Below are 17,307 nucleotides of genomic sequence, written 5' to 3'. Positions count from 1 at the left end.
TGGGGGAGAAGAAACAGATCACAGGCTGTGAAGCAACGCCTCTGTGAGCCAGTTTGCTCTGAGGAAGGTGGGAGAAAGTGGATTCAGTGCTGGAGAGCAGAAAGCTTATTATGGCTGCAGTGCTGGGTTATGCCACCACACTGAGGCAGGTGCTGGGGGAAGCAGATAACCATGTCCTGAGGAAAAAAAAGAGAGGACCTGGAAGCTGGGAATCTCCCCTGTTCCTTTGATGTTTCCAGATTGTGCTTATGAATAGGAGATACGTCCTGCTCCATAACTTGGAGATTGATTTTAAGCACCTGTATGCCTTAGCAGAACTTTTCCCTAGATATACACCTGCAAGCGGGGATGTCAGCTTCTCTTCTTGTTCTGGAATTTTTAAGATCCTTTCCCATAAAAATCAAACTCTTGGAGTGCTATGATTCTGAAGGAATATTGCTAAGTGTTTTTTGCCCAGATAGTTAGGCAAATGTAGAAACTGAAGTGCTTTGAGGGATATTAAAGCTGAAAAACAGAATTTACATACAATTTTGGATTTGTCTGATTTTGGATTTGAGCAGGGACTTCTGGATGTTGGGCAACTGAAAGCCAGTGTCAGTGAATTTGAATCCATATAGTTCCCATATTTCACTAGAAGGGGATTTTAGTCAGAAATATTAGGTCTCTTCTCAGGAAAGTGCAATGTCTCATACATTTAAAGAAAGGGGCACTGTTGAACTGCCAGGGACTCTGAACCAGAAGAAAGAAAGGACACCATTTTTGAGTATTTTCTTTAGAAATGTATCTTTCTGAATTTCATGTTGCACAGAGACTTCTGTTGTTGATCAGTAATCAGGAAGAATCTGAAAACCGCTTCCTGTTAGGTCTTACAGGCAGGGCTTTGTGCAAAGATGAGGCAGCATTTAACTGAAAACTGACCTGTCTCAGTTGGGACAGTAGCACTGGAGTGACTCTGATCTTGTATCCAACAGAACAGTCAGTTTAACTATCTGAAGCATTCTCATGTAAGCAAGAGAAGGCAGAGACTACTCCAGGAGCACACGGGGAGCCCCTGCCAAAGCAAAACAGGAGGCTGGAAGGGGTTGTGCAGTTCAGAGAACAGAAGTTCTGTTTGCTGCTGTCACTGGTTCTGCATTCCTTAATACTAGAAGATATTTGCAGAGTGGCACCCTGATAAATTTGAAAAACAACAACAACACCAAACAAAACAAACCCATCAAAACACCAAAATCCTCCAAAGTTACTTTATTTCTTGTGTCTCATGCTAACTCTAAAAGCCTCTGCAGAAGGAGTGTAACCCGATTTTGCAAGCAGTTTGTGCCCCTTCATGACAAATCCATCTAGTTTCAACTTCAACAGATTTTGCACAAGACAGTTTGATCTGTGATTACTGAATAAAATGACCTGACAACTTTGCCATGTAAACTGAGGAGTGAGAGATGCTCCCTGATGGAGGAGTTGGCTGGCCATGAGATTCATCTAACTGGCTGTAATCTGGAGAATGGTACAGTTTGGTCCTCAGACTTCCTCCTTCTGTCTGATAAACTGCCTTGATGAGACCGTCCCTGCCACTGAGATGATGAATCTGTGATGTTGAAATCAGTACAAGCATCATCCTCTTAGGGCTGTGCTTGGAACAAGACAACTGAAAACTGAGTCAGAGCATATGGCCAACATGTACAAACGTCCCTTAGGAAGAATTTCAGGCCTTGATTTCCCAATGATGTTCATAAAACTAGGATTGGCTCCATAATTCATGGTTAAACTCAAAACCTCAACAACAAAGTAATTGTAACTTTGGTTACACCCTGTCTTTATCAACTGCAGCTGGCATGTTTCTGTAAGTGTGATTTTATGCCATGACCATAAGAAACCAGCAGGAAATTGAGAGAAGTCAGGGATTAAAAAACCCAGGAACTGGTCAGGATACTTTAAATAGTTTTCCAGTAAAATAAACTTGTTGGCAAGCTGCCCTGACACCTGACAGAGAGGTTCTCTTTGCTTTAATGTGTCTGGAAATTTTCAGGCCTTTCAGCTCTCAGTGTGGCCTGATAAGAAGCTGCAATAAGGTGATTTTCAAAACCAGAACTTGATTACATCTTCCTCTTCAGAGGCACATGTATGGAGTGCCTGACCTCTGAAACAGGAAGATCAGGCCCACTTCAAGGAACTCCTTAATATAAGAACCAAGACCAAGTGCAGAGCTTTAAGGTATCACTGTTATTAAACCAATAACTTGATACTAAACAAATCATAAGATGCAATTAAAACATTTATTGAGAACAGTCAGAGCTAACCCCCTGGAATTCCCAGCAATGTCAATATTCCTCTGCCATCCAGCAGCAGTGCAGGGTACTGTGAAATTTCACTGAAACCAGTCAACATCTGCACATAGTTTTTGTGTAACTATCTGTGTGTCTTGTTGCCAGCAAGCACACTTAGCCCTGGTCCTTTTCTCATAGTAGTAACATATAATTTTCATTGGTCTTTGAATGTTTCTGTAGCAAGTGATGCCAAAGGAATTTCTCAGGGATGATGACAAAGAACAACTGATACACAGGTAGATGGTTGGCTGTGCAAAAGAAAGCTGGAAATGAGCTGTTACACAAGTGAGCAAAATGTGTAACCATCTATCAGAAATTACAGTATTCCTTAGGTAGGGGGTCTGCTTATAAAATTTCTTTTAATATCTTTTAATTAAACTATGAAACGAGTTCTTGAAAAGAAAATTTCCAGTAGAGTCTTCTGAAGGATGCTGCACCTGGAATAGTCCCTAAGAACATGTGTATATAGAGTATAAGCTCTACAGCTGGCAGAGACCACACCAGATAACTACAGCCATAAATATATCCCATACTGGGTTTGAGTAAAACACCTTTAAATGCCCACACAGTGAAGTAGCTTCTGCAACTTTCTTTATGCAAAGTAAAAAAGGAATAAAAAATAAATTTTTGTTCCATGTCCAAGTCATTGGGGGAACTGAGAAGAGGACTTGTCTGGACAGCAGGAGTGAGCAGGCAGAGCAGGTGTGGGCTCAGCACTCGCTGCCTCTGCACAGAGCTCATCCCTTGAACCACCCTCAGCACCAGTTTGCAGTCAAAACCTCAGTAATCCTTCAGGGAAGCTGTTACACCTTGAATAAAAAAGCTGGACTCCAAATCACAGAGATAAGGGTTTCCAGAGATTTTGCATGTTTGATGTTCAGCAGCAGAGCTGAGAAGAGTTTCTGGGCAGCCTGTCTACTCCTCCTCCTGAGGAGACCAACTGCGTGCCAGTGGCAGTGTGTAAAAGGGAGCAACTCATGAGAACAGCTAATTCTCCAGAAAGTCGAGTAAAATGCAGTTAATTTCAGTCTTTTTATTTAAATGTTGTTTGTCAAGTTTCCTGTTTGTGCAGTATTCGTGCAGGACCTCACTTCACACCTTTGATGACTGTTTCCTCAGTTGTTTCCTGCTGCTGAGGCAGAGAAGAGTGTTAGTAGTGGGGGAGTTGAATTGTTGACCACAGCAACTCTGTGAGAACCTTTGTTACTGCTGGGTAACTTTTCTTTTTATGCAGAATTTTTCTTTGCATTTTTCACTGTGGAAGACTGAAGATGCACAGCTAGTGCAAACATCCATTCCATGTGAATAGTTTTCTAGTTGCCATGTTCTTATTTTGCAGCTGTGTTTGACTTACATCAGCAAACATGGAGGTAAGTTATTCCAGTAAAGACCAAGTGGCCTCCTGTGTCAGCTGGACATTTCTTCTTCATTAATACTACACCTCTGATAGAGCCTCCCTCTTTATCCTGAGCTAAGCCCTTAGTTCAGGTGGATGCCATGTATGCTCCACATTCTAGAACCAAGCAGGGAACAACGTTTATCATCAGTGTGGTGCTCCCCATCAGCTGCAGGCAAGCCAGAGACCTACAGCAGAGCATTCAGAAGTTGGCAAAGCATAATACAGCATTTGCCAACCTCTTGTAGTGTTGGATATTACAACACATAGCTTAGAGCAGTGGAGTACAAGTCCCACTGTTTCTGCTGTAAGTTTGGATTTTTGGATAGTCCTGTTTAGATCCACAAGTGGGAGGCAGCTGTTATGTGCTGCCTCATGTTTTATCAGTGCTGCAATATCAGAAATCACTGTTCTATTTTTGGCTGAATGTTTATCTTTTCTTTTGCAGAGCCATAGCCCTACCCCTCAGTACCAAACTGGGTGTGAGAGATAAGCAGAGACCAAAAGCTCAGCCCAATCCTGTGCTGGAAACATTCTATAGTATGTGCCGCAAGAACCCCGAAGAGGTGAGTCCATTCTTCCTTTGCTCTCCTGTAAATTTAGTGTCTTTAGCCAATTAAAATCCCATTTGGAATCCTGAAGTTTGGTAATGCCATTCATATTTTGAAGCTCAACAGAGCTGCAGGAACCAGTGTAGCACTGGTTACCTGAGAGCAGCCAGGCATGGGGGGCCTTCTGTCAGCTCTCAGTTCTGCTCCTGAACACCTGGGAGGAAACTGTTCTCCCAAAGCAATGAATGACATTTCTGGTTCCCTCTGGTGTTTGCCTCATACACAGCACAAACTGGAACACAGTAGGCTCTGTCTGAACATCACTGGCACTATCTTGCTGTGAGGCTTACCAGGCATAGGAACAGTTGTGCAGTTTCTGTCCTTGGGAAAACTCAAAGCTGCTCTGGACATGGTCCTGGACACCACGCTCTTTTTGAGCAGGGGCCATTGGACTGGGTGACCTCCATGATCCCTTCCAACCTCAGCCATTCCATGATGGCTTCTTTTCATAGATTAGCAAATCCTATTCAAAATCAGTCTTGAGCTGATTCCCACATTGCTAGTCCATGCAGCTCAGCAGGTGTGTGTTGCTTGATCTCCTCGTCCTGGATTGGGTCATTCTGTTGCTGTGCAATCCACGAGTTCAAGATTAGCCTTTTCAGGGAGCCAGCATCTTGGTCATCATCACAGAGATTGTGAGGAGCATCAGAAACCTGCAAACACAACTGGTGGGTAGTTTTGCCCTGAGGGCTAATAAGAGTGATCTTGAAGAAATTGGCAAGAAAATCCAGAGTTGTAATGCCTGCTGCTGAGGGCTAAAAACACTGGCAGGATTGTGACTTTTCAGGCAGTATTAGGGTTTTACCTTGTCAGTGGGTGGTGACCTTTGTGGTATGAAAAGGCCTGGCTTTGCCATCAGGTTTTCCCCACAGCTCATCCTGCCCCCACATTGTATTGAGGCTGTACTTTTATCGCAGTGAATCTGGAACATATTGTCACCATGAGACTCTGACAGCAGTGAGAGGTGGAGCAGGACTGGTACTGCTGCCTGACTCTCTCCACTCACCAGGTACACCTCAGCCAGTGTGCTGGCTCCCTCCCTCTCCCACGAGCTCTCAAACACCTGCTTAGAGACAGAATTTACTTGTGAGATTTTGCAGTTCTCAGCAGCCTTTCCTTGGGAGGTGTTCCACATGATGGAGCAGTTGGAGAATATAAATTAGCATCTCCATTTGTCTCCACCACTGGAACAGAGGTCACTGAGTAACAGTCAAAAGCAGTACATCTGAAAGTTGGTAATGAACATATTTTTGTATTACAGGCTCACACTCTGTAAGTCAATCTCACATGATCCCATTAAGGTAAATGCATTCCATGAACAACTATTGCTTTACTTAAAAAATTAAGGCTATCCATGATGACACTTCCAAATAGGAATATAAAACATGACAAACTTTCTTCACATCACATGCCAAACTCTTAGGAGTCTTAGGACAAGAAGGAAGATAATTGCAGGATTTCCATGGGTAATTTATTGAAAAATTATCCTTAACAGGTTTACCACAACAGGAAAATATCTGTTAGGAATATCATCTGTTAGCCTCTGCTCATGATGTCCATCAGGTTATTGGCTGATACTTAATCAGAATCCTGAGGCATGACAAGATTCGATGCAGAACTGTAAAATATTATTTAAGATTCAGTGTATCTTTCTTGAAATGACAGATTTAAGGGATTTGGTCCTTGAAGACCAGGTGAGGAAGTGATTTGACAACAAACTCATGTGAGGAGACAACACTAGTTTGAAAGTTGAAACTGGGAAAGTTCACATAAAAAATGAGAGGTTTCAGCATTTAGCACTAATAACCAATTGCTTAGAGGGGAATAGAAAGATCTTCCACTGTTTGTGGTCCTTGCGTTAGGAACAGGCAGCTTTTGGAAAGATGCCTTAGCCTGAACACATTTGGGATTGCCTGGAACTTCCAGCTGTGCTCTGTGCTGGGGCAGGTGAGATACTGCCCCGTCTGCCCTTTGAATGTGGATCTGAACCCTGTTGCCTCACCTGTGTTCCAGGGGGAGCTGCTCAGTCTGTCCAAGCAATGTGACCTGCCTGTGAGGAAAGTGGAGAGGTGGTTCCGGCGCCGGAGGAACATGGACCGGCCCAGCGTGTCGAAGAAGTTCTGCGAGGCCTGGTGAGCAGGAGCACAAGCCATGAGCAGCAGGTTTTCACCAGAGCTGAGCTCTGACAGCCCATATCACTGCCTCTCATCCCTGTGCAGAGAGATCCCAGCTCACTGCCTGCCCTCCATCTCTATGCAGGGAGCGTCCTGGGTCTTCCCTGACCCACTTGGCTCTTCTGCAACATTCTGCTGCTTCTCTGTTACTGAAACGTTTCTTGCTTTTCCTTATTATTTTCACTCCCAAGTCTGCTTTTACTGCTGTCTCACCTTTGTTCCTTACCAGGCCCCTGTTTCTGACTTTGTCAGACTGGCATTTTGCTCTGAAACACAATTGCACATGGAAAACCCTCTTGTGTTTGCATCTTACTGCTTTGCTGTTGTTTGGGTACCTACAAAAAAGTCAGCCTTTTTTTTGCCTTTCCCATGGCTTCCCTGTGCCTCTCTGCAAGCCAGTTCCTTCTGCTGCATCTTTCCTGCAACTATTTCACACACTGTTGCTTTCAAAGCCCACTGGCAGTGAGCTGCATTGGATTCTGCTGTCACTTGACTTCAGCATCCTGAAAGTCACAAACCAGCCCCCTTCCACAGGGGCAGAAAAAAGGGCCTGTGTGAAAACTTGTGTTTTGCAAAGAGCAAAAGTTGCCTTGGAAACAGCTGAGTGGAAACCCTCCTTGTTATGTGGAGGCACAAAATAAATCTCCCATCAGCCAGATCTGTGAATGTCAGTCCTGGCTCAGCTTTCCACAGAAAAGTAGGATTCTCCTCAGCTTGGTTGGAATGTCCTAAATATGGGTGGCTGCTCTGCTATTTGTGTAAGAAAGTGAGTTCTGCCAGGAAAGCCACAGAGATGAAATAGTCATTAAATACCTGGAGTGCTATTCATCTGTCTAAAAGTGTGTATCCATAGGGTCAGCATCAACTTTGAGCTCATTCCCTCGTGCTCCATTTAGCACTCCACCTCTGATTCAAAACTGCTACCTAAAAAACCTAACTGAAAAGAGAAGAAAGAAGTGTATTATTTATTTATAATGTTCCAGATAGTTACAGGCAGAAATATTTACAGAAACTGTGGGTAAGGAGTAGTAAAGTAAGTATGCTTATTCTGCGTCCATCCAAATGAAATCTCAGCTCTCCCTGCACTTGTAGTAAATAGTAACAGTGAATAGTAAACAGTAAATCCTTTCCTGCCTCAGCTCGCTCAGCCTGGAGTCCTTCAACCTGCCTTCTGTCAACATGTGCAGTCTGTAGTTGTTTCTGATGTGACAGAGCAGCTTTGTAGAGGTTGTGTTTGTCTTGGAGCTCCTGGAGGTTTCATTGACAGGTGGAGTCTCTCTCAAAATGCAGTTATGTGTAGGGGGTGATGGTGTTTGTGAAGCGTCTGATGCCTGAGGTAATTGATGAAGAGATTGATCCGGAGCAGTTCAGAGTGTATCCTTGAAGGAAAGCAGTTTTGAGTGCACCCTTAAGGACCACAGAACCACTTGTAGAATGTGATACCTTGTAACCAGTAAAATGTTTCCATATATGTTAGGTGAACTGACTAACCCATGTCATGACATACAAGAGTATATAAAAGGTGAAGCTGTAACTAAAATAAACTCTAGCCTTCTGATCAAGCCTTCTGATGCTGCTGTGCCTGATCTCTTCTGATTGTCATTAATGCACCCCCCTTAACTCTACAAAGCGTGACCCCAATAGTTATGTCTGAATTGTTATGGAGATTTTTGGAAATTAAAGGACTGGTTTAGACAGTTTTATTCCTTTGAATATTTCCTGTGGTTAGTTTGTTAATAACTTTAGGTGCAATTCCCCTCATTCCTTACTACATGTGTGTGAATTCAGAGTGACCTGTCTCTGTCCACTGAACCTGGCAAACAGTTCATATGTACTTCTGTGTAGGTTTAATATTGATAAATCTTTACTAGCTCCAAACTGAGGCCAAATATGACAGTAATTAGTTACCTTACATGACAATGAATTTAGCATGCATGATCTCTAAAGTCTAAGAGAGAGATCAGCATTGTTTGACTTTCACAAATGCATCTGCTAGTGCTGGGAACTTTGGGATTATTCTCCTAGTGATTTTAGTCAGCAAAATTCTCATGTCTTCTGACATCTCTAAAGTAGGGGAACTGCTGTTTGTGAAGTCCATGGAATGTGCTGGTGACATGCAAAGAGCTGCTCCTGTTCTGGGCAAACCTTGAACATATTAATGTGTGTCTTTGGCTTGATAGTGTTGTTCTTTGAATGAGTGTGATGATACACAGACTGGCAGCTGTTAATGAATGGGATTCTAATACACTTTGTTTTGTTTGTTTGTAGCTGGAGGTCTATGTTTTACATCATTTCTTTCTTCACCGGACTTGCTGTCCTGTATGATGTGAGTACACAAGCAGCCACCTGCTGTTCTACACAGCCAGTGCCTGCAAGAATGGCAGAATTTATTGTCAAACATGGCTTTTCAGACCTTCTTCTAGAGGTTTTTCACCCAGGTCAGTGTCTGTCTCCTGCATAGCACACTTAGGACATCACAGACATACTGGACCATGCTTATTTTAGGAACTCCAGCTCAGAATCAAGATGTTTCCTCTTCTTCTGGCAAAGCAGAAGACGACTGGGATTGTGTAAAACTACATTTCTGCAGGGTAGGAAATGGAACACTTATCTGAGATGGAAGCTGCAGAGCCTGTTTGTGTTTTGTATCCAATACCTGTTTAAGGTAAAAAACTCAGGCTTCCTTTGGACCATGGACTGCAGTGCAGTAATTTTATTTGTTAATTTTCTTTTCCTTACCCAAGGTGTGATTGGTTCAGGTTCATGCCTCTGCCTTTTCTCTGATTGGATAAATAATGAGTTTTCTTGATACAAATTGAACTGCCTTACCAGGCAGAAGAGGTAACAGAACCCATGGGTATGCTCTACTCCCTGAGCTGTGGGCACTGAGCTGGGACTGGGGGCACTGGCCATCCTCTGCCTGTATTTTAAAGGTTCCCCTGACTCTTTTGCTGAATCTGCTTCCTTAGGTGAGTTTTGGAAAAGTCTGGTACTGTCTGAGGGGTTAAGTGATGGAATATGTGAGGTCACAAGACAGCAGGCACAAATTGTTCTTGTAACCTCCTTATTGTAACAAGTGAAGGACTTCTGAATTTACACAGACTATCAAGTCAGGATTTAGGGTACTCTAGAACTATGAGGATTGTAGGATGAGCTAGCAGAGGAGTGAAGGTATTTGAATCCCATAAGGCTGTGCCTTGAGGCCAGCAATTGAAGTCTGATGTGGATGATGTGCTTAGCATTGTAAAAAAGCCCTGTGGCAACAGGGGGCAAAATCACATTTTCTGGCACATTATCTGACCCATCTACAGATGAAATATCATTTCACTTTTCATGAAACTCTTGTCGTTATTCAATACACGTCTTCCAATTTTCACATAAAAAAGAACTCTTTCCTACAGACAGCACCTCTAGATCCTGTATCAAATACATGATATTCTGTTACATGATTTGTACCCAAATGACTACATTAAAAAGAAGGACAAAGAACTAACATGACAGGGCATATATATGGACGTGAAATTTCCTGACTTTCACATGTTTACTTGTAACCCCGGGTAGTGTTTTACCATGCATTTGTTTTGTGAAACACCCTTCTAGCAAGTGTTCTAATTCTGTATTAGTAGCTTTAGACTGGCAGCAAAAGCCTCTGCCCACGAGTTAGTGAAACAGCCTGTAGCAAAGGAAAATTCTCTCCCAGTAGGCCATCAGAAAACATGTGCTGTATGTGCTGAGAGTGGAGAAATGATGAAATTCAGGGATCTAGGATTCTTTTCCAGTTTAGGGAACACAGTATGCCATAGTTGTTTCATACTTTTAACTTTGTTCTTTCTGGTTCTATATCACACATATGTCCTGGTTCTGGATGTGTATTTGCTGTAAATTACTCTCCCAGCCCCTCTGACAGTCAGCAGGGACTGTATCTTACTCCTAAGTACCACTGTACCTAAAACCACTGTGTCCTATTTCCCCTCTGTAATGCCCATGCACCAGCAGTGCTCAGTGAGAAGAGATGCTGCCCTCTTGCCTCAGCTCTGATACCTGGAGCTCTGTAGGCCTAAAAGAAAATTACCCTCACAGGTGTGAGGGTAGAGCATGTGTGCCATAGGGTTTATTCCATCACTGTGTGCTCTGATGCAGCCTGGGCACAGCACAGGGGCAGAACGTGTACCATGCAAGCAGAACTTTGGGGACTTTAGTTGCCATGTTTTCCTGAAAGTTTCTAAACTGTCACATTCTAAACTACCAATTTTCTGTTGAACACAGTAGGATCTTTTCAGAGGTTCATTACTTAACAAACTGCAGCATGACTCTCACTATTAGAGAAAAAAACCACATGCCTGACACACAAATTTTCAGCCTTCTTACCACATTTCAATGCTGTTGTGTAAACCACATTGATTCTTTCCAAAATAGTTGTTAGGAATATTTTAAAATACTTGAAACATCACCACCACCTCAAATTCATAGAAGACTGCAGCCAGCTGGTAGAAGTCTTCCCTGAGCTATTTCATTTGGAACTGGGCTAAACAGCATGTGAGATTTCAGCACAATAGCCACAATTTGGAAACATAAGCACCTGTAAGTCCTTGTAATGGAAATCTCTTGGCAGCTGAATTCCAGACAGTTTGACCTGCTCTGCCTGTAATAAAACACAACAAAGTCTGTAGTGGTAAAAACTAAAGAGTTGCACAGTCGATATGAAAAGAATTTCCCTGATAGTCTCACATTTTTATTGCATTTTTGTTGCAGAAGCCTTGGCTTTGGGACCATAGAGAGTGCTGGACAGGATATCCACAACAGGTGAGTCACACAAGAGAGAAAATTGCTGTTATCAGTGTTGTATTGTGTTTCAGTGTCTTTTGAAAGTCTTATTATATTAGTGACAAAAAGAGGACACTGAATTAAATTCAAACTTAGGAGCCCTAAGAATGCAGAGCCAGACCTTCATCTAAGGAGAACATCTTTGTACCTGGTGTCATCTAAACACAAGAAAGAATGAATCAGCAGAGCAGGAAGAGGCTGCAGAAATAGAGAGTTCTGATCAGTTCAGCCAAGAAACTGTAAATTGGGAATGCTGCTTCCATGTTGTTTAGTTTGCAAAAGAGTCTGAGGCCTGAGAGCATGTTGACTGAAGAGAGAAGTGAAGACTTCAGTAGAGGTCTTCAGAGCAGAGGATGTGCTCTGAACATGGTGTGCTTCAGCTGTGCTGAGGAGTCATGTCCACAGCGCTCCCTGGGGAGTTTGCTTCCCACTGGAATTGGCAGAATGGCCAGGAGCAATACAGCATCATTCCCACTGAGGTCAGAGGATGCTCTCTTACAGTTTTACAAAGTATATTTTGATTTTTTGACAACAGCACTTGCAAGAAGCTGACCAGTGAGTTGGGAAGTGTTACATCCTTACTAGCCCAGACCAGAACACCCTCAAAGCAAAGTTCCACCTAGACAGAAAATCTCCTTTTTCATCAACATAAGGACCAAAGATAGCAACCAAAAGTCAGATCCGTTCCTGCCTAGCTGCCTCCTTTGCTTTTCCTGCTCCTATTAATGTGAGAAGCTGAAAGAATTAGAACAGGAGCCATTGCCTCCTTTGCCTTTGCCCTTACAGGTTTATGTGTTCTGAATGCTGAGAGAAGATGACAATTGCCTGTCCTATAGCATGAGCCTTCCTATATCCCATCACTGTGGATGCCAGAGCAGACACAGTAAAGAGAACTAAATTTCATTAAAGGGAAAAATCTGAGTCCAAAGTTTTGCACAGATTCCTCTGTCCTGTTAGAGCAGCTGATAAATGTTTCAAGTAGGATACTCTCTCCCATATTAGCATGCAAGGAGCTCCCATGCACGGGGTGGTACAGTACTGAAATGTCCTGGGTAGGAAATAGAAGTTTTCATTAATTGAAGAGGAGGCTGTCACTACCAAGACAAATTGAAGACTCTTTGTGTTCCAGGGTTTTTTGTCTGACAATCAAAGTTAGAGCAAGACCCCCATGACTGTATGTGGAGGTTGCAAACCCATAAAGGGAAAAGTAATGCCCACTTATAACAGTGTGGGCCACAGGAAACGTAACGGGACAAAGGAGCGAAGAGTGAAGTGTCTTTCAGGCAGACTCTCTGAACAATCCACTGTTGCTCAAAGCCAGAAATTTTAGGGACAAATCTGTAGTTCTGAGTAAATGTCAAACCATACAAACAAGTGGTGCCTGAATAGGAATGTAAGACTGAAAGGATCACTTGGGTCCCTGTGTTTCCTGCTATGTACACTTGCAGTTCATGTCTTGCCAAAAGCAATCTGAGCCTTCATAATGGCACATTGTGTTGGGTTGGCCCTAGCTGGCCACAGTGTGCCCACCAAGCCAATCTGTCTCCCCTCTCCTCAGCTGCAAAGTGAGGAGAAAATACAGCAACAGGCTCTTGGGTTGAGATAAGGACAGGGAGAGAGCACTCCCTGGTTGCCGTCACAGGAAAAACAGGCTCGACTTGGGGAAAAACTTACTTAATTTATTACTAATCAAATAAGAGTAGGATAATGAGAAATGAACCCAAATTTTAAAAACACCTTCCCTCCATCCCTCCCTTTTTCCTGAGCTTAACTTCACTCCATGTTCTCTACCTGCTCCCCTGCAGTGGTGCAGGCAGATGGGCAATGGGGTTGTGGTCACTTCATCACACCTTGCCTCTGCTGCTCCTTCCTCCTCATACTCTTCCCCTGTTCCAACATGAGGGTTCTCCTATGGGAGACAGCCCTCCATGACCCCCTGCACCGTGGGTCCTTTCCACAAGGTGCAGTCCCTCAGGAACGGACTACTCCAGTGTGAGTCCCTCATAGATCCACAGGTGCTGCCAGGAGCCTGCCCCAGCACAGGTTCTCCACAGGGTCAGAGTGTCCCTAGGGCACAGCTCCAGTGGGTGGTCCTCCAGGGGCTGCAGATAGATCTCTGCTCCCCTGTGGGCCTCCATGCGCTGCAGAGGTACAGTCTGTGTCACCACAGGCTGCCAGGGAATGTCAGCTCCTGCACCCAGAGCTCCTCCTCTTCCTCCTCCTCCTCCGAGCTGGGGGTCTGCAGGGTTGTTCGTCTCACATATACTCTCTCAGTTCTCTCTCCACACCGTTCTTGTCCAGCAGTTTTTTCCCCTCTTAAATACATTATCCCTGAGGAGGTGCTTCCATCACTGATGGGCTCAGCCTTGGCCAGCAGCTGATCCATCCTGGATCTGTCTGGAGCTGGCTCTGTTGGACATGAGGCAGCTTCTGACATCTTACATAAGCCATGCCTGCCCCCTATCCCTCTACAAAACCTTGCCATGTAAACCAAACACACACACACACACACACTTTCCAACACCTGTAACAAACAGAAAAGACCAAAACCAGAGCTGGTCATGTCACACTGGCAAAGAACAAGTCAAAGACAAACCTGTGTATTAGCAGGAACATAGAATGTATTAATATAATTTCTACTAAACAGACCATGCACTGCTCTACACACAATGACAAAATAAACACTAGTTCTGCCAAATAATCTAATATGGGAGGGTGGGAAGGGAATTCCTTCTGATCCAGAGCTCCTGTTTAGATAAACTCTGGAGTGGGCGGTCCCATGGCATAAAGGAGAGCACTCTGGACTCTGAATCCCAAGGACCTGAGTTGGAGTCTCAGTGGGACCATCCCCTGGCAGTTCAATCCCTCCCTGCCATCCCATCCCATCAGATCTGGGAGGCTCAGCAGGGTCAGCCCCGGTCAGTACCGGGTGCTGTGACAGTCCCGAGGTCTTCCCTGTCACTGTCCAAGGTTGCTTGGCCGTGGCAGATGGACCTTAGGACTGAAATTGTGGGGTCAGTTCTGTGCATGCTGTGCCTCACCTAAACAATCCACTGTGCAGGCTGGAAGGGCACGTGGGGAGAGCCCTTCCCAAGTCTTCCTTTGCAAAGTCTGGCCATACTTACATACAGAGTGTGAAAGCACATACCAGTTTGGGAGATGTTCATATCCCCCTGGTAGCCCCAGGGCATCCAGCTGTGCCTTCTCTTGTGGCCAATCCTTGATGCTACAATGGAAAACAAATCTATGAAGGTCATAAATAACCAATTTGGGAGCACCCTACTCCAAGATCTTTTGGAAATGCTTGTTGCAAAGCCCCTTTAGTCACAGAATTTTTCTTTATCAAATAGATTCAGGTTTAAGGAGGTCATATAGTGCCACAACAGCAAAAACTGCATGTTAAATAACAAGATCTTGCTGAGTAGTTTCCCAGCTGTAAAAGCCCAGGTAATTTAACTAGAAGAACACAGATTACTTTTCATGCTGGGATTGAACTTCCCCCCATTACTTTGATTAAACTGAAAAATCCGTGATAGATTACAGGATATCTAAAGCACCTTGAAGCCTAAAAAGGGAATGATTTAATTCAGCTACTCCTTACCCATCCCACCATAGTGAATTGGCTTATGTAGGTTTTAAAGCTCTGTAGTGGCTGCTCAGGAATTTGAATGGTGCTGAAGAAATCCTAAAAATATTCAGGATCTTTCTGGTGGTTCCCTAAGTGTTCAACACAATGCGGTGAAGTGGAATTTCTCCTGCTATTTGCTTTCACCTTGGCACAGATGACATTTAGTAAGTGACCACATTGTTCAGTTGAAGTGTTTCCCCCTGTAGCTGCAACATCCATCTTTGTTGGTTTGGTTTTCTGAATTTTTAGCCTCACTTCCAGCCCTTGCACTGCTGTATCTGATGGATATTTGTCTGTCTCTCCCTTTCTCACAGCCTCTCCAACCCTCCCTGTTCTGGTATTACATGCTGGAGCTCTCCTTCTACTGGTCACTGGTCTTCACGCTGCCCTTTGACGTGAAGAGGAAGGTGAGTGTCAGTCTCAGGGAAGAATCAAGAACAAACAGGACACAATGAATGCTCAGGAGAGCGATCTCGAAGAGGATCTACACTCTGAGGTTTTGTCTGTCTTTGTCCTTGCTCATTCATAGGAATTTCCATTCCCAGTCAGTGTCTTCCTCTCCTCTGGGAATTGGAGAACACAAACTGTGACTTAGAAAGGTGCAAACTACTGCAGAGTTCTCAATGTGAACTTAAAGTCCAAATGTAAAAAGTGCTCTTCTGTGACTGTTCTAGGATACACTGATCACAGAGACAGGAAAAGAGGTGGTTCAATGCCAGTCAATCTGCATGTGCTCCAGGTGCTGGTGCCCCAGTAGACTGCAGGGCACAACATTGGACCATTGCTGGTGGAGGGAGAGAATGTTCTTTTTTAGCAAGATCCTCAATTTACACCATAAACTCTTCCTTCCTGGCTCTCCTGGTTGCCTGTGTTTGTAGAATGTATTTCAAAAGAGTTATATGGGTAAGACCTTGTAGTGGGAGGTTTCTTAGTCACTGGGTAGAGAGGTATTGCTCCCTGTAGGAGGCATGCTTGAACTGGGGCAGGAGGCACATTATGTATTTTATTCTCTGCTGTTCCCTTCGTCATCAGGATTTCAAGGAGCAGATAGTCCATCATGCTGCAACCATCTTCCTGATCAGTTTCTCATACTGTGCCAATTACATCCGCATTGGAACACTGGTGTTGGTGATTCATGATGCCTCTGATTGCATCCTAGAGGTGAGCTCCACAACTTACCTGTCAGGCAAAGGCCAGTTAGCAGTGGTGCTTTTCAGCCACAGAGTGTCCTTCCATCTAGCACAACATGGACCAAGCAGAATCCCTGGTGCTGGTGCTGGCCCAGCCGAGGGTGCCCTGCAGAGAGCTGGGCAGAGCCATGGTTACCTGCATGCAAGTTATGTTGTACCTGTCCTGTTGTCCTCCAGCAGTATGTACAGATGCTGTTCTATTTTCTTTCTCCTTCCAGCCAACTAAGATATTCAATTACATGAAGTGGAAAAAAACTTGTGACAGCCTCTTTATGATCTTCTCAGCAGTTTTCCTGATCAGCCGCCTGGTTATTTACCCCTACACGTGAGTCTGCTGCAGTCAGGGGACGTGGAAAAGCTGCCTTCTGAGAGACAAGATAACTAGCTGGGTGCTGCAGCCTTTGCTTTTCTGTCCTGGAGCATGTGTCCTTGCCCTTTGCACAGACAAAAGTGCCACATGGCTGTTGTACTGCCTTGGGGTAAACAAGGGTGCTCTGCCTTGCAGTTTGTAGAGTAGTCTTGAAGCCCTGAAGGGTATTGCAGAGGAGTCCTGGGCCTGTGGCTGTACCCTGCATATTTTGGGTGGGAAACTAAGAATTGGCTCACATGTGTTATAAAGATGGAAGTGGGTGATCTGAAACTCCCTCTGTGATCAGAAATTTCTGTGGCTTAATTATGGCCCTACTAACAACACATTTTCCCTCCACTGCAAATCCCTCTCTTTTGCAGAGTGCTGTATAACACCTACTTCTACTCCATGGAGATATTCCAACCCTTCTTTGGATACTACTTTGTGAATACTCTCCTGATAGTTCTGCAGCTGCTCCATGTCTTCTGGTCCTGCCTAATTATTCACATGGTCTACAAGTTCATCCTTCATGGCACGGTATGCATCAGTCTGTAGCACCCTTTACATCATATGGGGAGAGAGGATCCACCTAGACTGCTTGGGAGTACAGGTGTCCATCTGGGATAGATTCCTTCTTGCCCTAGTGAAGTTACACATGTACATTTCAAATAGTGAGGTGAAAGGAAACTCAGTATTATTAGGGAAAGTTGACCCAAAAACTTTTTATGTGTCGCTACAACATTAGATCCACTTCTGATGCTTGTATTCAGTGAAAATGTGGATTGGACTTCACGAGAGATTTCTGAGAACA

At 44.1% G+C, this 17,307-nt stretch overlaps 1 protein-coding gene across 3 annotated transcripts in view; it reads left to right on the top strand.

The window, feature by feature from the left end:
• The window catches only part of CERS4 (ceramide synthase 4), a 42,650-nt gene that overhangs the window by 20,245 nt on the left and 5,098 nt on the right, over nucleotides 1-17,307 (top strand). For all 3 annotated transcript variants that reach the window (XM_071578385.1, XM_071578384.1, XM_071578386.1), the window contains 8 exons: nucleotides 4,169-4,286; nucleotides 6,345-6,463; nucleotides 8,774-8,831; nucleotides 11,258-11,308; nucleotides 15,272-15,364; nucleotides 15,990-16,118; nucleotides 16,366-16,472; nucleotides 16,877-17,033. In XM_071578385.1, coding sequence (XP_071434486.1) covers nucleotides 4,169-4,286; nucleotides 6,345-6,463; nucleotides 8,774-8,831; nucleotides 11,258-11,308; nucleotides 15,272-15,364; nucleotides 15,990-16,118; nucleotides 16,366-16,472; nucleotides 16,877-17,033 — 832 coding nt within the window. The remainder of the gene's footprint in view (nucleotides 1-4,168; nucleotides 4,287-6,344; nucleotides 6,464-8,773; nucleotides 8,832-11,257; nucleotides 11,309-15,271; nucleotides 15,365-15,989; nucleotides 16,119-16,365; nucleotides 16,473-16,876; nucleotides 17,034-17,307) is intronic.

The sequence above is a fragment of the Pithys albifrons genome, chromosome 27 (genome assembly GCF_047495875.1).
Source record: "Pithys albifrons albifrons isolate INPA30051 chromosome 27, PitAlb_v1, whole genome shotgun sequence".
Taxonomy (NCBI): Eukaryota; Metazoa; Chordata; class Aves; order Passeriformes; family Thamnophilidae; genus Pithys; species Pithys albifrons.
Note: the sequence above shows the minus strand (reverse complement) of the source record. Positions and strands in the feature narration are given on the sequence as shown.